At 61.8% G+C, this 22,092-nt stretch overlaps 4 protein-coding genes across 5 annotated transcripts; 1 reads left to right on the top strand and 3 right to left on the bottom strand.

The window, feature by feature from the left end:
• Positions 1 to 286: 286 nt before the first annotated feature.
• ALG3 (ALG3 alpha-1,3- mannosyltransferase) lies at positions 287 to 3,496 on the bottom strand. The gene is made up of 9 exons (XM_071566152.1): positions 3,297 to 3,496; positions 2,718 to 2,817; positions 2,483 to 2,630; positions 2,146 to 2,306; positions 1,888 to 2,008; positions 1,406 to 1,611; positions 1,096 to 1,173; positions 778 to 921; positions 287 to 674 (listed from the first exon to the last, which is right to left on the bottom strand). The coding sequence occupies exons 1-9, from the start codon at positions 3,445 to 3,447 to the stop codon at positions 485 to 487; spliced, it is 1,299 nt and encodes a 432-aa protein (XP_071422253.1). The 5' UTR covers positions 3,448 to 3,496; the 3' UTR covers positions 287 to 484.
• EEF1AKMT4 (EEF1A lysine methyltransferase 4) lies at positions 3,494 to 9,326 on the top strand. The gene is made up of 3 exons (XM_071566153.1): positions 3,494 to 3,745; positions 4,588 to 4,871; positions 7,325 to 9,326. The coding sequence occupies exons 1-3, from the start codon at positions 3,574 to 3,576 to the stop codon at positions 7,625 to 7,627; spliced, it is 759 nt and encodes a 252-aa protein (XP_071422254.1). The 5' UTR covers positions 3,494 to 3,573; the 3' UTR covers positions 7,628 to 9,326.
• Positions 8,686 to 12,796, bottom strand: CAMK2N2 (calcium/calmodulin dependent protein kinase II inhibitor 2). The gene is made up of 2 exons (XM_071566154.1): positions 12,527 to 12,796; positions 8,686 to 9,954 (listed from the first exon to the last, which is right to left on the bottom strand). The coding sequence occupies exons 1-2, from the start codon at positions 12,693 to 12,695 to the stop codon at positions 9,884 to 9,886; spliced, it is 240 nt and encodes a 79-aa protein (XP_071422255.1). The 5' UTR covers positions 12,696 to 12,796; the 3' UTR covers positions 8,686 to 9,883.
• Positions 12,797 to 17,546: 4,750 nt separating this feature from the next.
• On the bottom strand, positions 17,547 to 22,005 carry LOC139677237 (mitochondrial ubiquitin ligase activator of nfkb 1-A-like). Of its 2 annotated transcripts, none has more exons than XM_071567101.1 (5): positions 21,929 to 22,005; positions 20,909 to 21,039; positions 20,600 to 20,687; positions 20,402 to 20,522; positions 17,547 to 19,649 (listed from the first exon to the last, which is right to left on the bottom strand). In XM_071567101.1, the coding sequence occupies exons 1-5, from the start codon at positions 21,984 to 21,986 to the stop codon at positions 18,953 to 18,955; spliced, it is 1,095 nt and encodes a 364-aa protein (XP_071423202.1). In that variant the 5' UTR covers positions 21,987 to 22,005; the 3' UTR covers positions 17,547 to 18,952. The 2 variants fall into 2 exon arrangements, with proteins under 2 accessions (XP_071423202.1, XP_071423203.1); XM_071567102.1 differs by lacking the exon at positions 21,929 to 22,005 and adding an exon at positions 21,315 to 21,399 and having other exon boundaries at positions 17,548 to 19,649.
• Between the last annotated feature and the right edge of the window lie 87 nt (positions 22,006 to 22,092).

Genomic DNA, 22,092 nt, shown 5'->3' on the forward strand with positions numbered 1-22,092 from the left:
TAGAACCCTGTGAGGAGGATCACTGCCTTCCCAGCCATCTCCCATGCGAGGGAGCAGGCAGGGGAACAGGAAAAGCTGTGCTGGAGGAATCCCTGGGCTCCATCAAGGCAATTCAAACCTTGAGGCAAAGTGGTTTTGCAGATCCTCTGTATTAACCTCACCTCAGAGGCTGCTCCTCTGCCCTGGGGAGGAAGGGAATGCCCATGGCCACAGCAGCTGTTCTGCCTTCCCCTAGGTGGGCCAGGTCCAGGAACAGCCATTCTGACACCATCACAGCACAAGGATGCTGGGGAAGGGCACAGAAAGTCCCTTTTATTGAGGAAGTCCTGCCTTTTGGGGGTCCCCACACCAGCCCCCTTTGCACAGTTCCAGGGCTCATGGCTCTCCTGGGATGGCTGCAGGCAGCCTGGGAGCCAGGTGGGGAAAGAGCAGGCAGAAGGGGCAGTCCCAGAGGTCAGTTCCCACTGTCTGGCCTTCCACACTCTCACTGGGCTTTCTTGGATACAGTTGTGCGTTTCCTGCTTGGTGGGGGAGTGTGTGACACTGGTGTGAGGGCCGTGCCATACCAGAGCTGGAGCAGGATGAGTCCATGGCAGATGTGGAGGGAGAGGGAGCTGCAGACTGTAGAAGGGTAGGTGTTCCAGCAGAGCTCGATCACACCCAGGAGCAGCACCCTGCAGGTGGGAAAGCTGGAGGTCTGCATGAGGGACACACACCAGCCCCCCTTGCTTCCAGACCCCAAGCAGATGGGTGTGCCCCCTCCCTGGCAGCACATACTTGGGCATGTGGGCAAGCTTGGTGGTTGGGGTGCACCAGAGTAAGTAGGGCAGTGTGTGGAAATACCAGACGTAAAACTGGTAGTGCAGGGAGCGGCTGCAGCAGACACCCAGGAAGTTGGAGGAGAAGAGGATGAAGACAATCTGTGCACTGGCGTTAAGGGGGCAAACATGGGAGGCTGGAGGTGTGATCCCACAACAGCTTGCCAGCCATCCACCACAGCTCCTTCCCCCAGGAGAGGCTGGCCCTGACAGCACTGCAGGACTGAGGTCCTCCCTGCCTTCTCCCTGCCCTTGCTGCCCACTATGCCAAAGGATATGGTTGACGGTCAAGGGAGGGGATGCGGGTTTCCTTTCGGCAGGATCCTTCAGCAGAGCCAGGATGCTCTCTTTGGAACTGAGGGAGAAGCACAAACAATGTCTTGTGCTTAAAGTCTCTTCCACCTCAAACCTCCCCTGTGAGCCACAATACCTGGGCAACACACTGCCCAAAACAGAACAGTAACACCCTCCACTCCTGCCTGCAGCTCCAGGACTGGAGCATTGTAGGGGCAGGGGCATCATGGATCTGTTTCCTGCACTATAGGGACTACAAGGGACCAGCACCCATGGGGAACCCCAGGTTTCACCTGTGCCACCGGTGCAGTGCAAAGAGCCCCAGGCCAGCCAGGTGAGCCAGGAGCAGCGCAGCGTGGAAAGCCCGATTCTGGAAAACCTCTTCTGGGAGGAAGCGCCAGTTCACTGTCCATTTGAACTGGAACTGGCGGCCCAGGTCGAAGGAGCGGGTCAGGTACCCCAAGGGGTTCACCAGCAGGAAGGGCAGCCCCAGAATCACCTGCCAGGGACACACCAGCACCATGGCAGCAGCTGTACAGCAAGGCTTTGTCACCCCATCACCTCCCAAGAACGTCAGTACCATGTGGGGCAACAGGGACAGTCAGCCAAAGATGAAAGCCCTGTGAATTAGATTATTTATCAACGCCCACGTTGCTGCATGGGGCCAACACAGGTGCTGGTGCCACGGTACCCACCCGTGGCTCTCCAGCCTGGCAGGATGCTGTGACACAGGCAGGTAGCCCACTACTCCTTGCTCCTGCAGTGTGGGACCCACCTGGAGCAGGGCACAGATGCAGAGCTTGGGGATACAGCCCAAGAGACCGAACCGCTGCAGGAGGAGGAAGAGGAGTCCAGGTGCGAAGAGAAGGATGTTCATCTTCACGGACACAGCCAGGCTGAGCAGGAAGCTGTGTTACTCCTGCAGCCCCCACATCGGAGCCAGGCACCCCTTGAGCCAAGCACAGCCTCCTCCTCCGGGCAAAGCTGGCTCAGGTACCCAGCATGCCACGGAGAGCAACCCCCAACCCCTCACCTGAAGAGGAGGCAGCCCCAGGACCAGTGCTCCTCCAGGAAGAGGTTGATGGCGAGGAAGAGGATGGCCATGGCCACAGGATCATTGAAGAGCCGCAGAACAAAGATTGAGTGGATGCGGTACGAGGCACAGCACATGAAGAAGAAAACATACGGGGGGACCTTGCAGGACACACAGACACACAAGGGTCAGCAGCCTGTTCTGGACACCCTGCTGCCTCTGAACCCCTCCAAATCTGAGACCCAGTGCTGCCCCTCTGCCCATTTTGCCGAGGTGAGGACTCAGCAGAGCAGGGCAGGCCCTGGGGTGGGCAGCACGGGCCCTGGCACAAGGGTACCTTGCTGGTTCGGCAATAGATGCGGAAGACGAAGAGGAGGTTGAGGAGGTAGAGGGCAGCGAAGAGGTACTGCGCCAGGCGGATGTCGGAGCCGCGGTCCGTGGCGTGGTACAGCCCCAGGAAGATGTAAACGAAGCCGGCAGGGTAACTGTGGGGAGATGGGAGTGAGGGGCCGGGCCCTGCGGCCCCTCCAGGAGCCGCCGGTCACGGGGAGCTGGGTGACCCTGTCACTCACACCAGCGGCCCGGTGTCACCCTTCAGCTGGGTGTAGTCCAGGGTCCCGTTAGCGAAACCCTCCACCTCCTGCATGTAGGCCTTCCAGTCGATCTCCGTGTCTGCGGGCACGGCGGGGTCAGGAGGGGCCGGCGAGCACTACGGGGGTGCGGGACCTTCCCCACCTCCAGACCACCAGCCTGACCCTGTGCCTCGACACCACGCCCCCAGCCCAGGCTGTGGGCCCCCAGCCCACCCGTGTGTCCCCCGGCCGTATTCAGGGCCCCAGCCACCGCGGTGTGTGTTGCTGGACCCATCCAGAGCCCCCAGCCTGCCCCTGCGACCCCCTCGTCCCATCCAGGACCTCCGAGCCCATCCAGGACTCCCACCCGCCCCTGCCCGTGGGATGCTGTGACCCATAAGTGGCCGGGGCGGCCCCGTCCCCCGGCACGCCCGGCCCCCCGCACCGCCCCAGGGCAGCCCCCCATCGCCGCCCACCCGGGGCCCGGCTGTCACTGTCCCCGCTCCGCCCCGGACGGGCCCCGCCGCCCCCGCGGGCAGCGCCGCGCCGCGCCGGGCCGGGCCGGGCCGCGGCACTCACAGGGGACCCTGCGGATGACCCAGAGGTTGACGCCGCCCTCGGCCAGGCAGAGGCAGGCGGCCACCAGCGGGGTGTAGCGCGGCTCCAGCAGCGCCGCCCGCCGCTCCCGCCATGCCCGCCGCAGCGCCGCCGCCCCCCGCCCCGCCGCCATGCCGCTCCGTGTTTCCGCCCGGAGCGCTCAGCGCGGCGCACCCGGCCTGGGCCGGAAGCCGCACGTGGGGGCGCGGGCGGCACGTGGCGCCGGGTGCTCCCGGTGCTCCCGCCGCGCTCCCGGGCGATGGAGCGGCGGCGCGCGCCCGCCGCTTCCCCCCGGTACGGGAGGCGCCGCTTCTGGGACGCGCTCTACCGGCGGGAGGGCGCCGAGACCCGCGAGTGGCTGGGGGGGCTCTCCCGGTTCCTCCCACAGCTTGAACCCGAGCTACGCCCCGGTGACCGTATCCTCGTCCTCGGTACGTGCCCGGTGTGGCCGGTGGAGGGCGGGCGGGCGGAGCTCGGGGTCCCGCCGGTGGATGCGCTGGCCGCCAGGGGGCGGTGCGGCACCGAGCCGGTACCGAGAGCTACGCCCGGCACGGCCCGGCGGGGCGGTCCCGCTGCCAGGAGTGCGGGCGGGCGGCAGGGCGGGTATGACCACCCCGTAATCCCACCTGCGGGCTGATCCGCCGCCGGGATTAGGCGGGTGTAATCACCGATCCTGTTAGCGGATGAGCCGCTGCCAGCTGCGCTTAATAGCCCCCAAATCCGCGCCCCCCCCGGGACTCTCCGGCCACCCTGGGGAGCGGCCGAGCCCTGGCGGAGCCATTTCGAGAGGAGTGTATGGGACGGGGCCTTTCCTCGTGTCCTGCTGGTCAGGGTGCTGTTTCCTGAGACAGCAATTCCTCCATCCCCCTGTCCGTCCATCCCCGTTAAATCCCCGTGAGGCTGCACGCTCTGCAACTTTCCTACTGGAATTTCTCAGCAGCCTCTTGGAGGGGCACGGGCGACTCCTGCCTCACAGTATTGCCAGGGGGAGGCCTGGGGACACCTCCTGCCCCCTCTCTGCCTTCAGCCTCCCCCTGCATCCCACCCCAAGGTGGGGGATCCAGTGTGCAAGGCTGCCCTGGGACGGGAGCCCAAAGCACCCACCTTGCAGGACCGGGGCAACTATTAAATAACCCAGCAGTTACTGGCATCAAAGCAATGACCTGCCCTTCTCCAGCACCCATACTCTTCCCTGGGTCTGGAGGAAGAGAGTCGGGGTGCCAGCCCCCTCCATGGGCACCCCGAGCCCCTGTGTGAGCTGTGCCCCACACAGGGTGTGGCAACAGTGCCCTGAGCCACGACCTGCACGAGCTGGGCTACACCGACGTCACCAGCATCGACTTCTCCCCGGCCTGCATCGCGGCCATGCGTGCCCGCTACGCCCACTGTCCCAGCCTGCGCTGGGCCGTTATGGACATCCGTGCCCTTGCCTTCCCGGATGCCTCCTTCGACGTGGTGCTGGAGAAGGGCACCCTCGACGTGCTCATGGTGGAGGAAACTGACCCTTGGAATGTCTCACCCCAGGCAGCCACCTCAATGCGCCGAGTGCTGGCGGAGGTACGGGGTGGGAGGAGCTGAACAGGGGGGTAGAGACTAGACCCACATCCCCACTGGGGGTGGCGGAAAGTGCTGAATGCCTCCTCACAACCCTGCTTCCCTGTGGGTGCCCCAGCCAGTGCTTCTGCTCTCCCAGCCAGTGATACCCCTTGGCTGTGCTGCAGGGGGGCACCTGGGGGGCTCCCAGCACTCCTAGGGGTGCGAGATTTCTCCTTTCATCCCCCAGCACCTCCTCTGCAGAGAGGTGAATGGAGCAGGATGTGTCCCTGGGGCCTGCTGCGGAACTGGATAACCCTGTTCTTTATTCGCACCCTAAGTATGAAGAGTTGGCAGGAAAATTGAGCCCCATCCTAGCATGGGTGGCAGTAGGGGACCTGGCGGGACATGCCGAGGTGGCCTTGCGGGCACAGGGCAAGGTGATGACCGTGGGGCTGTGACGAGCTCTCACCCCGCCCCAGCTTCGATCTCCTTAGCCGGGGTCTCCATCATCTGGTCGGGGGTTGCCATGGCAACTCCCGTCAGCACCGACAGGGCCATGGCGTTGCCACGGGGACGGGCGATGCCTCAGGGCCTCTGTTAATTGGCGGTGGTGGAGGCAGGGCCTGGATTGAACCTGCCCTGGCGCGGGGGTGCTGGTCCTCACAACCTCCCCGACCCTGCGGGAATAACTGCCAGGATAATTAATTGCTGCGCCTGCCTAGCACCCTGGGGTGCAGACACAGCGTGCTGGGAAGGGTGCTCATGGCTGTTGATACCCCTCTTCATCCTTTCTTGCCCCACTGAACCTGGGAGGGAGCAGGACACCCAGCAGGGCAACAGGGCTGTGCTTGCCATCCGTGCCCTGCACTCCCTGCCAGGGCTGCTGCCTGTCCTTGTCATTTTGCCAAATGGCAGGGATTTAATTTTCCCTTTTTTTTTCCCTTTTTAATCCTCTGCTCAATCCCTGCCCTCCCCCAGCATCGCTGGTACCAGCCTCCACCTGCGGCCAGTCCCTGCTGTCCTCATCTCCAGGGGGATTCACTGGGTGTTCCCACTTTCTCACTGTTTTGCGGGACCCTTCAGAGGGGTCTGGCTATGGCATCTCCCTTCCCACTTCCATCCTGCTTGCGAGGGGTTCACAACCTCTGTCTTGCTCTCCCTGGGGAGGGGATGTAAGAACCTGAAAATTCAACTTGCCCGTGGGAACTCCCCAGGGACACCCTGTCCCAGCAATCTGGGAGCAGTGGGTGTGGCGGGCGCCGGAGCGCAGAGCAGCCCCTGCACCCCCCTCGCCCCCTCCGCCCCCCCCCCCCCCGACTCTGGCTGGTGGATGGGAAGGTTTTCTGTGCCCGTCTCTAAGCAACGACCGTTATTGCTCTATTAAGGAGGGATGGGATGCGGACATGCGGGGATGCCTTGCTCAGCTCCAGCCGGAGATCCCTGCCTACCCCCAGTCTCGGGGACCCCCCTCCCCGCCCATCAGTTGAGAAGCTGTGCGGTCTTTCCAGGGCGGATTTTCAGGCGCTTTGCAGGAGAAATTCTCAGCTGGGTGCCTGGGGAGGGATGCAGGGACTTGCCTTCCCCTTTTCCTGGCCAAAATCACTGTGGTTCAGTTCAAAAGCCACTGCTGCAGTAGGGGAGGACACACAAGCTGCCTGTCCCCTCTATTCCTGGCCTCAGCCAGAGCTGAGCTGTGGAGCTTCCCAGCAGGATTAAGCCAGAGCTTGGGAAACCCCCCACTTGGCCTCCAGCCCTCTCCCCTGCAGCGGTGACACTCTGCCCTTGCCGGGGAGGTCTGGGGGTGTCCCCGCCTGGGGCAGGGTGCTGGGGTGGGTGGACTTGGCCACCTGCCCGCCTCAGGCAGTGCCTTTGCATGCTGAGCACGCGGGCGCTGGCCGTAAAAGCCTTTTGACATTGGATAAAGCCAAGCAAGAAAATTGATGTTCTTTTCCATCCTGTTAGCAGGGCTTAATTCCAGCAGAGAGAAAATGGTGATTAAAAGGGTTGAATCCTTTCCCATCAAACATCCCCTACCTGCCCCCCCTCCTCAGATTCTGGGTGTTGGCAGGGGGTGGTACTGGGTGTCCCAGAAAGCAGTGGGTGGGATGGGCATCCCATGGTGTGCTGAGAAGCCCCTGTGCCCAGGAAGGTAAAGCTTTTCCCCATGCCAGGGTTGGGTTTCCATGCTGTCTGCTGTGGATGGGGGTGAAGACTTCAGGGGTGCAGGGAGAGGTGGGGCATGGGGGCCCCTGTTCCTAATTGCCACCAGGCTGTGGGTGGTCTGGGGACAGGTCAGAACTGAGACACTGTGTGTCTCTTGGGGTGACAAGGTTAAGACAGGAGATTTGGGGGTGCAATGGGAGAGGTTGAGGGGGAGGTCTTTGGTAGATGGTGATGGGGCTCTCTGGGAATGGAGCCAAAGTGGTGAACCTCACTGTGTCCCTGCACCCCATCCTGGGGTTCTCCCACTGCAGGTGAGCCGGGTGCTGCGCCCAGGGGGCTGCTTCATCTCCATCACCTTTGCCCAGCCCCACTTCCGCAAGCCACACTATGCCCAGGAGGCCTTTGGCTGGTCCCTGCGTCACAGCACCTGTGGGGACGGGGATGCCGGCGCCTTCCACTACTTCCTCTACACCATGCGCAAGGGGCAGCCCCTGGACCCCCGCGATGTGGCCTTGGGACGCCGACTGCACCAGCCCCCTCCGCCTTCTGCCCCGCCACCACTCCCTGCCCCCCTGGATGATGACGAGGACTATCTCCTTGCCATCCAGCTGTGACCCAGGAGTCTTCCCCAACCTTTCCCTACCCAATAAAGCCTTAAGTTGCTCCATCTTCACGGGTGGGGCATGGGAACCTGTGCATCGCCCCTGCATGCTGCCCAGTTACGTGAGTACTGGGAGAAAAGGCAGGGGATACTTGGCCTCCTCCCAGGGGGGCAGCAGGATGCTCCAGTGTTGCTGTGCCCCTGCCCTGGCCTTTCCTTGCCCAGCTGGAGAGCAGCCAGGACTCCAGGCTTTACAGCCAGTAATGAAACCAAATCGAGTTTAATTCCACCCATCCATCTTGTGGGGAGTGGCTCCCGGCCCCCCTATCCTTTCCCTTTGGCACAGTCAGCTGAGCTAAGGGCAGAATGGGGGTGCTGGAACTGGGTGCAGAGTACAGGATCAGGGATGCCCACTGCTCCACACCCCCCACCCCACCTGGCACCAGAACCCCTGTCCCAGCCTCCTTGGCTGTTGGGGTATGCAAGGGCATCATGTCCTTGTCACTCCCAGCCAGGTGGTGGGGGATCTGGGCTGCAATGTGCCAGCATAGGGTGGGGGGCACCATGGGGCAGGCAGGGTGGCACATCTGCCCCTCTACCACTCCATCCCCACTCTTGACTATGGTGACAACCCCAGTGTGCTGCACAAGTCTGGCTGATATCTGCCTGTGCCTGGGGGCAGCAGCGCAGTGACAGGCGTGTGCTGGGGTTGGTGACAGGTGTGCCACCTCATGCTGGCAGGGCTGGCTGCCTGTGGGTGCTGGCGTGGCAGGTGTACAGGTGCCACTGGTGGTGCCCCTAGGGGCTCTCTGGGCAGCAACACTCCCTGGGGAGCAGCTGAGGGGCACAGAGGGGACCAACCCCTCCTTAGTGGGATGACGGTGACAAACCACAAGGGTGCAAGTTGCTGGGCTGCTCCTTCTGGCAAAAGGTGTAAGTGGCCCAGCTGGTGGCTCCCCCTGTACTGGGAGGGCTCCAGGGTCAACCTCCCCCGACCATGCCACCCCAACCCCCAAAAACCAGCTGGCACCAGGGAGGGACAGAAAGGAGCAGGTGGCTGCCGGCCTCCACCTCGGTACATGAATGTATTTTATTCATCGCATTTTGTTCACCAGTACAGTGAAAAATGGCATTTAAATTTACAATGGATCATTCATAGAACATCATGACACAAGTATCTTTTTTTCTTTTTTTTGTGGTTTTTTTCATCAGTTTTTTTTGTTTGGTATTTTTTTGTTGTGTTTTTTTTTTTTTTGCGTCGTCGTCTCCATAAATGCCACTCGTAGGTTATTGAAAAAGATGATGAGTTTCTCATGCACATCAGACCCCCCGAGAAGCTTCTTAAAAAATAAAATTAAATTAAAGTACAAAATTAAAAACAACGACTCAGGACAGTCCCTGCCCTCCCCATTTCCCCTTGGCCCCACCACCCTCAAACACAGGGTAGTGCTGGCACCCCCTGGCACCTGCAGCCGGTCCCAGTGGGTTCTGCCCTGGTGATGCCTGGAGGGGCTGCAGCGGCCAGTAGTGCTGCCAAACCCTCCAGTGCTCCTGCTGCCGGTGGGGGGTCGAGCCAGGGGTCCCTTCTCCCCTCCCTGCTCCTTTGGCTTTCTTCGTGCTCCCTCCATCAACTCTGCCCCCCCCTTTATCTTTTCCCCTCGGTTTTTTCTTCTTTTTTTGTCTTTTTCTTATGGAAAAAAATATGAACCTTTTTTGTTGTTTGTGTTTGTTTTTGTTTGTTTTCCCGATGCGGTTACTTCGACATCTCAACGTCAGCAGACCGTTTTTAACAAAGATTCGGATATAAAAATACAAATATGAGGAGTTTCTGTTTAAAAAGAAGCGTGCCGGAGTGGTGGGGCTGACCCTCGGCCCCCGGGCCGGCCGCCCGGGCCACCAAGCTCATGCAAAAAACGATGGAGCAAAAAATGTCTCTGGACAGCAGCGCTCCCCCCGTGCTCGTGGGGCCGGGTCGCCCCGGGATTCGGGGACCCTCCGCCAAGGAGGATGGGGGGGACGCGCCGCGGAGCAGGGGGGTGGACCCCTTCCCCGAGGGGGGCTCGGCGGGTTGTCCCAGCCCCGGGGGGAGGCGGAGGGGTAAAGTGCATGGCTCGGGGGGGGACGTGGTGGTGGCTGCAGGGCCCCCGCCCCGGGCCGAGGAGGGGGGCAGCCGGCATGGCCTCCCCCTCCTCGTCGGCGGTCCAGCCAGCATGCGGGGCGGCGGGCTGGAGCGGGGCTCGGCCGGCGGGTCCTGGCGGCGGGTCCCGGCTTACACCCCCGGCGGCGACTTCTCCGTCATGCCCTTGAGCACCTCGTCTATCCGGTCATCCTCGATCACCACTGCGGGGACAGGCGGGGGGCGCGTGGGCGAGGGGACGCGTCAGTCTCTGCCCCGCTCCCCTCCCCCCCCCCGCCCCGCTCTCACCCCGTTTGGGTTCCAGGTGTGCCCCCCAGATGCTGGGGAGCGGGGCAAAGGGGACTCAGGTGGGTGCAGTGAGGATGAAGCGGGAGGGATCACCGTCCCTGGCCGGCTTGGGTAGGGGCAGCATCCCTTCCTGCAGCCAGCCGGCTGCCTCTGGATGGGTGGTTAGGGAATTGGGGGGGCAGGAATAGACCAGGAAGGACCCCCCCCCTCCTCTCTGCGGCAGGCGCTGATGAGAGCAACAGGACTGGAATGGGTAATGACCCAGCGGCGGGGGGGGCATCGCCTGCTCGGCGGGAGGGGCAGCCAGACCCCCATCAGCATCACCCGGTGCGCAGGACACCCGCCTCCACCATCGGCATCACAGGTGGGGGAGACGGACAGCCCCCCACCATTACGGCGGGCTGCACAGACCCCCACCGTCAGCATCACCATGGGAGGCTGCACAGCCCCCCCATCACTGCCACCTTCCAGAGAGTCAGTCCCCCTCAGCATCACCCACTGGACAGCCCTCTCGTCCCCACCAGCATCACCGGTGGAAGGCTGGACAGACCCTCATCAGCATCACCATCAGGGGGCTACACACATCCCCCTTCCCCCCTCCCCCACCAACATGACAAGCTCGACAGGTGCCCACCGTCACCCTGGGGTGCACAGGACAGACCCCTTTACCCTCACATCACTACCAGGCAGCAACTGGTCCCCCCTCCATCACCACTGTAGGGGCGGATTGACCAGACACCCCCCACCCCTCACCAGCATCCCTGGGAGAGCAGCCAAATACCACGGAGGGAGAACCAAACTCCCCCTATCATCCCTGGAGGGGGCTGCTAGACCCAGCCTTCACAACCGCAAAGGGGGGCAGTGGAGCAGGCAGTGGCTCACCCCTCTGCAGGGCTGGGGTGTATTTGTGCTGGGGGCCCTCCTTGCCCCTACAGCTCACGAAGGGGTGTTTGCCTATGGAGGTCCCCCAAGCAGATGGGATGGGGACTGCAGGAAAAGTGGGGGCCGTTCCTGAGGGTTCCCAAGGCATCAGGGAAGATTGACAGTGACAGATCAGGGTGCATGGCAGGGGGGGACATTTATTTGGTTCCTGATGGTAGCAAGGGAGATGCTGAGGGGGGTCTCTGCGGCAGTCAGTGAAGTGGGGAGGGCAGGACACAGGTTCATGGAGTCCTGGGGGGACAGTAAAGCAGTGGGTGTTTGTTGATCAGCATTGCCTGAAGCTGTTGATGGGGTCTCTGCGGCAGGCAGAAATGTGGAGCGAGAAAGGTTTAGGGCGGCTGTTCCTGGTGATCCTGAAGAGGGGGCAGGGGCTTGTTTATAGGGAATGACAAGGGGGCAGTCCCAGAGTAGAGGTGCTTAGAAGCAGTTCTGGGGGGTCCTAGAGGCACTGGGGGGTAGCCCCAGGGATGCTTGGGGATAGTCCCAGAGGCACCCCCAGGGATGCTGCAGGGTGATCCCGGGGGGAGTCCCGAGTTGAGGGGGTTGTGGGGCAGCACTGGGGGGACAGTGCTGGTGTCTGGAGCAAGGGATGGGGGGCCTGTGGTTTTGGGCAGTTCCAGGTGTCCGCTGTAGAGCTGAGGGGTCTCAGGGTTGCTGGGGAGCAGTGATGTAGGGCAGAGATGGAAATTCTGGGGATGCTGGGGGCAGTGTTGGGGATACCGGTGGAGCGGTACTGGAGATGCTGTGGGGCAGTGCCAGGAGTGGCAGGGGATAGCACTAGGGATGCCAGGCAGAGCTGGAAGCTGCAGGGATGCGGTGGGACAGTGCTGAGGCTATAAGAGTCGGTTTCAGACATACCAGAGATGCTGTGGGGCAGTGCTGGGGATATGCAGGGCAGAGACTGGGGATGCCGTGGGGAAGAACTGGGAATACAGAGGCAGAATCGGGGGTGCTGGGGATGTTGTGGGGCGATGCCAGGAGTGCCGGGGATGCACTGCCCAGCGCCGAGAATGCTGGGGATGTAAGGGCAGAATCGCGGATCCCGGGGATGCTGTGGGGAAAAAGCTGGGGATGCAAGGGCCAGTGCTGGGAATGTCGGGGGGGCGCAGCGCCGGGAGTGCCGAGGCAGAGCCGGGGATTCTGCAGAGTAGAGCCGGGGATTCTGCAGAGCAGAGCCGGGGATTCCAGGGCAGAGCCGGGGATGCAAGGACAGATCCAGGGATGCCGTGGGGCAGCGTCGGGAATGTAGGAGGCATTGCCGAGGCTGCTGCAGAGCAGATGCGGGACTCCCGGGGATGCCATGGGGCAGCGGCGGGGATGCAGAAGTCAGCACCAGGGATGAAAGGACAGTTCGGGGGTCTCGGAGATGCCGTGGGGCAGCTCCAAAGAGGCGGAAGGCAGTGCTGGGGATGCCAGGGATGCTGCAGGGCAGACCCGGTTGTCTCGGGACAAAGCCGAGGATGCTGCAGAGCAGAGCCGGGGGTCCCGGGGATGCCATGGGGCTGAGGCGGGGATCGGGGGGGCAGAGGCGGGGTCGGGTGGTACCTCTCTTGGCGCGGCCGATCTGTCCCAGCTTGGGGGGCCGCTTGCCCTGGTTGCCCGCGAAGAAGGCGTTGGTGTCCTGCAGGCGGCAGCTGAAGGGCAGCTCCCCCGCCTCGGGCTCGGCGCCGTAGCGGCCCACCTTGTCCTCGCCGTAGGGAAGCACTTGCGACATGGCGGGGCCGAGCGGGCCGAGCCGCGCCGCGCCGAGCCGGGAGCCGGTCTGCGGCGGCGGCGGCGGCGGCGGGGAGGAAACCCGGGCGGAAGGATGAAGTCATGCATCCGGGGGGAGCGGGGACCCCCCCGGCGGGGGGCGGCTCCGGAGCGCCGCGATCCGGCCCGGCCCGGCCAGGACAGAGTCGAGGGACCCCCTCGGTCGGTGCCCGGTGCCCGGCCGGCTGGGATGGGAACCCTCCCACCCCCCCTTCCCAGCCCCTGCCCCGGTCCCAGCGCAGGGTGGTCCCCCCGCACAGCCTGGCCGAGGTGGTCGACTCGACTCGGGGATGCCCCCAGCCACAGGGTGCTGTTATGGAGAAGGGAGCCCTTGGCACAGCCGGGTACCCCCGGATCAGACAGCTGAGGACCACCAGACACAGCTGGCACCTAGAGGTGATGCCAAAAAGAACCCCCAGTAACCTGCTCCAGTTCACCAGCTCCACGCAGCCCAGAAGACTCAACCCCTCAGGATCTCAGGCCAGCTCCCACCCCTGGTATCCCCATCCAGGCTGTCCCCAGTCTCCTGCTTGCATCCCTTGCCCAACATCTGTACAGACACCCCCTCCTGCAGCCACTGCTGTGTTGGAGTCCCCTTTTGGAGCCACACTGGTCCTTGCCTCAACTCCTATCAGTCTCTTTAACCACCCACATGTGGGTCTCTACATATGCGTGTGCATGTGTTCATACACATCTTCCTATTGCATGTCTTTGCAGGAACGCAGGGCACAAAGGTTTGATTCTGCAGGTATCTGTGAGCGTGGCCACATGGTGACTGTGCCCGAGGACACCCTTGTTTTATGGTTTGGCCCTTCCGTGGGGGGGTCTCTGTGAACAAGGAGAAGGGCCATTCCCTGTGGCAACCTGCCATGGGTCAGCAAGGAGTGACCCCAGTATCCCTTCCGAGCCACGTTCATGTCCCTTCTACATACCTCTGCCTCAAACCCACCTGAGCTCTATCCTCCTGAATTTTCACTGCCAGGGTAGTGATTGTACTAATTGGCATCAGTGGTCCTGGGCAGCCTCACCTGAGACACCCCCAAGTCAGGTCACCTGGGGCTGGTGTGCTGTGTAAGCTCAGGCTTAGGCTGCTGTACCTTACCTGAGCTGTGGGTACAACCCTGACCCCTGGATCTGGGGATGATGATGGCAGCAGCAGCTATGGCTGACCAAAGAGGACCACCCTGTCTTGGAGCAGCCCTGTTCCTGTTGCTCCCTCACATCTGGGTCCAGCTGCTCATGTGGGGGTGCTGGGTTGCAGCTAAGGTAGAGCCCTGAGTGGAAATGGCACTTGCCAGCCCAGACCAGTCCTATGAGAATGTCGTGAGTGGTGAGGGAGGCTTTTATAGACAACCCTGTGGTGCTCTACGCCAGAATTCCCATGACCTGAGATCCTGTTGAAAGGTGCTACAGAAGATCATCAGCTGGAATAGTCCATGAGAGCAGGCAGGTACTTCTATTTTGGGAAGGCTCAGCCATGTTTTACCTTTGTGTCTGGCTCTGCAAAATGTTGCTCCCTGCTGTCCCCTACCAGAGCCAGGTTGGGGCAGTGGTGCCTGCTCTCCTAGCAAGGCAATGTCTTTATCTCTGTCTTTGCTGGGGAACCAGCTTGAACTTTTTCATGTGAAGGCTTCTGCTCCTGTGAAAAGTGCCTGGGAAAATAGGCAAGAGGCCCACGCTGAGATGTGGCCTGCTTTTCCCATCACCGAGCCCATGTGCCACTGCCCGTAGGCAGGGACAGGCAGGCCGTGGCACGCGCGGGGCTGCGGGTGAGCGAGAAGAGGAGCAGATGGGCTGTGTGGGACGTGAGTGGTGCCAGTGCAGCGCTCCAGGAGGGTTCCCAGCCTGGCAGGCTGCTGGGTAGAGGCTGGAAAGGGGTCACCCTGGGAATGGCCCCACTCATCCCACACCTGTATCTGTACAGTGCCTCACACACAGGGCAGCTGCATGGCTTGTCTGTGGGGTGGGAGGAGCTCTGCAGGGCTGCCTGGGATTTGAGATGTGGGAAGGACCCTATGCCCATCCCAGGCAGGGGGAGGGCTGGATTTGTGCCAGCACAGCTGGGCTGTGGGTGAGATGGGGCAGCACTGTGGCTCTGGGCACTGCATGTCCTTGGGACAGCTCTAGTCTCTGGCTCCCCCAGGGTGCTGCTTGTAACACATCCATGGGCAGAGGAGAAGGTACCAGGGACCTGAATGTGGGTGGGTGGGCAGTGGGATGCATGAGGGACCCTCCTCATCCACTGCCATTGCAGATAGTATCCCCCCTGGTGAACCACACAGAGCGCCCTCCTTTCCCTGGCTCTTATCCCACCTTCCTTATCCGCCTTTTAGCAGCCACGTAATCTCCTTTCTCGCTTCCTTTGCAGCCTTTTGTCCAACACAAAGCCAAATCCAGTGGGAAGAAGGGACTGTGGGAGTGGGAAGCAGGTGGTTCTTCCTGTCCTAGCTCCTCAAATCTGGGCAGTAGCCTCTGAGTTGGGACACCTTTGGAGTGATGCATGGGCTGGGGGCCAGCCACGACCCCCAGGGTGGATATGGAGCTGGGCAGGGGGCATAGGGCCACACTCCTGGCTGCAGTGAGTCTGCCAGTGCAGGTTGTGCTGCACTGCCTGCACTCAGAAGATGCTCTGAGAGCTCACTGGTGCCTGCCATGCCCCAGGTCCACACCTGGATGCTGCCCCTGAGCCCTGCACCCTTGGTGGGAATTGGGTTGCCTACTCCAGGTGCTGTGATGGAGGTGAAGGGATTTTCTGTAGTCACTGGTGCTTCATGTGGTTTTACAGGGGAAAATCACCTTGTATGTGCACAAGTGGCTTGTGGTGGGGCATGTTGTGCCCAGCGTTTGCAGGAAGCTGGAGCTGGACTGGATGGGAGCACCTGGAGGTCCCCAAGGCCTTGCAGGGATGAGGTCAGTGGCCCGACAAGCAGTAACTGGATGTCAGGGAGCTTGGGGGAGGTGGGAGGCATCAGCCACAGGATGCAAGGCTTCATTAGGTACAGGTCTGGGAGGCAGTTGGTGCTGTCATCCAGGGCTGGTGCCACAGGGCTGGGGGCTGCTGAGCTGTGCCAGGAGGCTGGAGCGGGTGCCTCCATCTGTGCTGCTTCAAGCCCTGCCAAGAAACGTGAAATGGCACTTCTGCTCCACAGCAGTGGCAGCTGCAGCCTAGGGGCCTTATCCAAGTGCCTGCTGTTGGAACTGCTGCTCTCCCTGACCCCCATCCCAGTGCAAAGGAATAGGTTAGTGGTAAGGTTGGGGATGTGCCCATTGCTGGCTTTGCTGCTGGCCAAGGCCCAGGTGGGGATGCTGCTTTGTGTGCTGCCTTTGCCATAGTCTGTGTTTTTGGGGGGAGCAAAGACAAGCACTGGGGCTGGGTATGAGCAATGAGGATGGATGGCCATGTGGGGTGGTGGTTGTGGTAACCCTTGCCACCATAGTGAGATGTTGGGGAACAGGCATCCTGCTTGGCAGCTGTCCTGTGGGGTAAGTGGGCAAGACTGGCATGTTTCCTGGTCTTCTACTGTCCCTGCAACTGCTGATGTGGGAAGCTGAGGCCAAAAAGCCCTTTCTGGAGGGACAGTGCCTTTACCAGGGAGGAAAGTGAGGTTGTCACTAGTGAGATGAGTTTGTCTGTCTTGGTGCACAGCCTGGCATTGGGAAAAGGGTGCCCTGAGTTGGCGAGCTCCAATTGTGTCAGGCAGGTAGAAGGAGGATGGCACTGTCTCCATCCCTCACATGAGGTGCTTGGGGCACAGCTGTGATCCCAGCATCTGAGCAGGTGGAGCACTCTCAGCATGCTCTGTGGGGCAGGGCTTCAGGCAGGGCCGAGACCTGAGATTGACAGGGCAAGCGGGAGGGTGAGAGTGACCGACCCTGCTGGGCAAACAGCCCTGCTGGGGTGTGAGGCTCCATCCTCCCCTGTCACCACATCTCTGGTCACCATGACAACAGACAGGGAGGCAGGCAGAGCAGGCTGGCAGCCCTGGGGGTGGGGCAGTGGCTGGAGGCCATGGGCATGGGCTGTCACCAAGCAGGGGTCCTGTGGGAGGGCAGCTGTCGGGATGCCTGGGTCCCTCATGTGGCCTCTGTGGTGGGGAGGGAGGCTGGGCAGTGCTTAGCCCAGGCACTGTGAGCATCCCGCTGAGCTGTTCCCAACCAAATGCCCCTGGGAGCACACGGCAGGTTTGTCTGGGTGTGGGCACTGCAGCACAGCTGGGCAGCCCCTGTGCCGGGGGTTTGGCATGGAGAGGCTCTGGCTGGCAGTGAGCTGAGCGGGTGAGTCATGTTGCTTTGCTGCTCAGAGCCCTGCCAGGCAGAGCTGACAGTGGGATCTGCAGCTGGGCCACTGCCAGCCTGATGGCCCCCCGGAGGTAGCAGAGAACTGGGGGGAAAAGGGTAGGGCTGTGCCTCAGCATGTGGTGGGGGTGGGTGGCAAAATCCCTGTATGCTGCCAGCACAGGGCGTATGTTCCAAGTCCTAGGTACCTTTGGGGGCAGAGGGAACTGGGGGTGCAGGCCCCTCTCTACCTGTCCCATCTCTGGGTGGCTGCTGGGCCCTGGGTAACAAGGTGAGCAGTCTCTTGGAGCAGGGACACCCCCCACCCTCCCCAGCCCACACGCCCACTCGCGCCAGCAGCTCTTGGCACATGCCAAGTATGTTCCTGGCAGCCTGGCCCTCTCCCATCTGGTATTTATCTCCTTCCCGAAATCCCTCCTGCGGCGGGGGGGATGCCCGCTGCTGGGGGGAGGAACCTGGGTCCCACTGCTCACTCTGCAGCCCAAAGAAGAGGTTGGGCTGAAAATATGGGGGGTGGGAGGTAGAGGAAGGGAATACCCACCCCCCCTCATGCCAAAAATGCACGTGGGTCGCAGGAAGCTTTATTGGGTACTCTGGGGCTTCATGTCTGGCTGTGAGCCCTGGGGGCTAACCCACAGAGGCACCTTTGTACCAAGCAAGTCTCCAGCCTGGCAGCAATGCAGGCCACTGCCCTGGGGAGGGGCCACATCATTACCCTCCAATCTCAACACTGCTGCCTGGCTGACAGTGGCCAGCCAGCGCTGCCCCTCACCCCCAAACCCTGGGTGCCCCAAGGCTGCAGGAGCCAGGAGAGCCCATGGGTTGCCTGGGCAACTGCAGCCAGCCAGTGATGGGGAGCGGTCCAGGGGATCAGTTGCCATGGAGACCTGAGGAGCACGATCACCTTGGCAACAGTCCTGTATGTCCCACCACCCCCCATTCAGGGCTGCATCCTGAGGAGGTGCACCTGGGCTCCACTGTGCACCTGGGTCAGATCCTTGCGTGGGGAAGGAAGCGGTACTGTCCACCCATCCTAAGGGAGAGCTTTGGCTCCCAGCACATCTCCCCAGCACCAACCTAGCCCCTAACTTAAAGGTGCAAAGGAAGAGGTGAGACTGAGCTTGGCTCCTTGGCTTTATCACTCCACACACCACTGCAAGCTGTTCCTACACCTGGTCCTGTTTGGGAGGTGCGCAGGAAAGCTGGGTGCAGTGGGGATGGACAGGAAGGCAGGCTCTGGGGCACCCCAATGCTGTTCTCTCGCTTCAGGAAAGTGGAGATACTGCAGTCAGTGACAGAGGGACACAATCCTTTTCCTTGGGTGATAGAAGCAGCTGGCAAAGAGGCTCATTGCTGCCAGCCCCTGGGTGCCCCCAATGTGGTCTGAGCAGTGGCTGTAGGCACATGGATTGGGGTGGTAGGACAATGGTGGCACCAAGGTGTGCCACTGCAGTGGCTCACGGGGGTTTGAATCTCTGACACCCCACTATGCCTGCTGTGTCCCACCAGCCCTGGTCTTGCCCTCATCAATCTACCAATAAAACCACATGCTGGAAAAAAACACACAAGGGAGAAATCCTATGTGGCTTTGTGGGGGGTCACAGCTGGGAAAGGGGCACAGATCCAACAGCTGGAAGCTAAAGGAATGCCCCAGCATGGGGCTGGGGTCTCAGCTCCTCAGGTCAGGTGTTGTGGTTTGCCCCAAGCCTTCACGTTTATGGGGGTCCCTCTGGCAGACAAAGGGAGGATGTGGAAGCTGCAACTCCCCTCTGGTCCTCCCTATGGCAGATTGGGAGGCACGCCAAGACCCCTCACTCCCAACATGAATCACACGACTGCCCACCAGGAGACACCTGACATTTCTGCATGCTCCAGGCTTGGCTTGGTTCATGCTCCCCCTCCCTGGTCCCCCCCAAGGTGCTCTCACGCCTGACAGAGGGGCACCACACGGTCAATGTGCCCCCGGCAGATGGGGCAGAGGCGGGTGGGCAAGGCCTGGAAGCAGCGGAAGCAGCAGCAGATGTGGCCGCAGCCCAGGAGGACACACTCGCGGGGCCGTGCCAGGCAGATCACACAGGAGTCCTCGGGTACCTCGTCCCCGTCCTCCTCCACATCCATCTCCTTGTCCTCCTGCTGCTGCTTGGGGCGGGTACGGCGGTAGACGCGGCACAGGACATGCAGGAGCACAGCCAGCCCTGCCGCCGCACACAACACTGCTGCTCCCTTCCAGAGCCCACTGGCTGACTCCAGCTCTGACAGCACTGTCTGCCAGTCTCCCAGGCACAGGAAAAACTCACCCCCTCGGGCTGGTGGCTGCAGGTGCAGGGAGCCGTCGAGGTGCATGGACAGCTCCCCAATGCCTGTCAGCCCAACCCCCACTCGCAGCATCTCCTCCGTCTCCAGGATGCCCTTGGATTTCTCCCCAATGAGGTACTGGCCCAGCAGGTCACGGAAGCGGTGGGTTGGCTGCTGGAACCGCTCATACACCATCTCCAGTGGCAGGCAGACAGCCTGGAGCGGGCTGTCCACGCTCACCTGTGTCACTGCCTCGGTGCCTGGCGAGGCCAGCAAGAAGGGGACGGTGTAGATCTGCTCTGAGAGCACCCGCTCGCTCTCGCTCCTGCAAGCAGAAAGGGTTGGAATGGGGACAACGGAATCACAGAATCAATTTGGAAAACACCTCTGAGATCACTGAGTTCAATCTATGACTGAACACTTCTTTGTTGACTAGACCATGGCACTGAATGCCACATCCAGTTTTAACTTAAACACCTCCAGGGATGGTGACTCCACCACCTCCCTGGTGGAGCTCCCTGCTTCTGCTTTCTGGGCAGCCCATTCCAACGTGTAATCACCCTTTCTGTGAAGAAATTCTTCCTAATGTCTAACCTAAACCTTTGCTGGTGCAGTTTGTGGCCATTTCCTCTTGTTACTAGTTGCCTGGGAGAAGAGGCCAACCCTGTATCTGGCTACTGCCTCATCTCAGGTAGCTGTAGAGAGCAATAAGGTCATGCCAGAGACTCCTTTTTTCTAGGCTAAACCTTCGCAGCTTCCTCACTTGCTCCTCATCAGAGCTGTGCTCCAGACCCCTCACCAGCTCTGTTGCCCTTCTCTGGACTTGCTCCAGCACTGTATGTCCTTCCTGAATTGAGAGGCCCAGAACTGGACATAGGACTCGAGGTGTGACCTCACCAGTGCTGAGTACAGTTGGATTTTCACTGCCCTGGGCCTGCTGGCCACAACACAGAGGAGTTCCCAGGGCTGAGACAAGCATAGGGACTAAAGTGCTTTCTGCCTCTCAAGTGGCCCCAGAGGACGGGGTCTGGACTGTCTGGTGCAAGCCCACCCCTGTGGTCCCTTCCCATCGCTCACCAGCACCGGGCCAAGCTGTTCCAGATCAGCCGATGCTCCTTCAACATCAGTTTCTGGATCACGCCCTGCAGCCTCTCATGGTAGTGGCTGGTCAGTGCAGCCTGGGCTGGCAGCACAATGCCTAAGGACAAGGGATGTGTCAGAGCTGAAGGAGAGCCCTATCCTTTCCCCTAGTATGGGGCCACAAGGTGTTCTTACCTTCCAGGGCAACGTAAGGCAGGCACCTCCCCTCAGCTGCAGACACCAGGGCTGGCAAATCATCATCGACCTGTAGCTTTGGGGCCTCCTGGAAGAGCAGGGACTGAGTGTGAGCATGGGCAGGCAGAGGGTGGGTCAAGCATGGCTCTGTGATCTCTGGCAGGATGTGACCTGCTCAGTCCTGCATGTCACAATGTCAGTAAAGAATGCAAGAGGCTGCAGCCATCAGTGTCTGCACCCAACTCAAGGGGTGTAGGGCACTGGGGAAGGGACAGTGGGCAGGAGAGACCATCTGAGGGACAGGGCTACCTGTATACGTGACACAACTCTCGCTTTCTTTCTGTATATGTAGTAAAAGAGGCTGGAGAAGGCGAGGCTGGAGCCCAGACACAGCAGCTCCCCTGGCGTGATAGGGATGTCCATGGCTTGGGCAGCAACGCCTGCAAGGTGAGTGTGTTGGCTGGGGCACGGGGCCATGTCACCCAGGAGCAGGGATATCCCTGCACCCCTGTCCCCAGGTACAGGGACATCCTACTGCCCCTTTTGGGACATCCCAATGCCCCTTTTCCCAGGGCAGACACATCCCTGCATCCCTGTCCCCAGGGCATGGACATCCCACTGCCCCTGTCCCCATGATGCTGCCCCAGGGTCAGGCCCGCCCGAGGGCCCGGCGGGGGCAATTCACCTCCAGCACCCACCCACAGGTGCCCGATACCTGGTCCGACTCGGCACCCCCGGCCGGCCAGGGCCCAGTGCCCGCCGAGCACTGCACACGGGATGGGGCCGAGGCCCAGCACCCGTGACCCAGCCTGGGGCACCACCCAAGCTCGTCCGGGCCCACTGTCCGCGCTCTGTCCCGGCCCGGCCTCGCCGCAGCCCCGGCCCCGCTGCCCCCGTTCCCCCCAGGCGCCCAGGCCCAAACCCCGGCCCGGCCGCGCTGCCTGCTGGGAAGTGTAGTTCAGCTCCCGCGGAGCGGCGGCAAAGCAGGCAGCGCCTGAACTACCACTCCCAGCACCCCTCTCTTTGAACTACATCTCCCGTCGTGTCCTGCGCCGCCCGCTGGTTGGACTACAACGCCCGGCAGTCCTCGCGAGCGCCCGTGCCTGCGGCCGCGGTACCCCGCGGGGTCCCGGTACCGGCGGGTTTTGGGGACCCGGGGCGGGGCTGCGGACACCCTGTGCGGGGCATGGCCGGCCGGGATGGGCCCCGAGGGCTCGGGCAGGGGACTCGGCCGCGGTTCGGCCCTGGGGCAGGTTGGGGTAACCCGTGTTGGGGGCAGCGGGACCCCCAGGCTGGGCTTTACCGGGGCCCCCCGTGCCTCTGACTCACCGCCTTCCTTCGGCCTTGTCGTTCTTCCCCATACCTCTGCTTCCCTCCCTCCGTCCATCCAGACTTCTCCCGCTCCTTTCTCCCTCTGTCCCTCGGGATGTCTCACCTCCCACGCGTCCCCCAGCTTTCGAGTCACCTCCCCCCACCCCCTCCAAGCTCCAGAT

Source organism: Pithys albifrons, chromosome 11 (assembly GCF_047495875.1).
Source record: "Pithys albifrons albifrons isolate INPA30051 chromosome 11, PitAlb_v1, whole genome shotgun sequence".
Classification (NCBI taxonomy): Eukaryota; Metazoa; Chordata; class Aves; order Passeriformes; family Thamnophilidae; genus Pithys; species Pithys albifrons.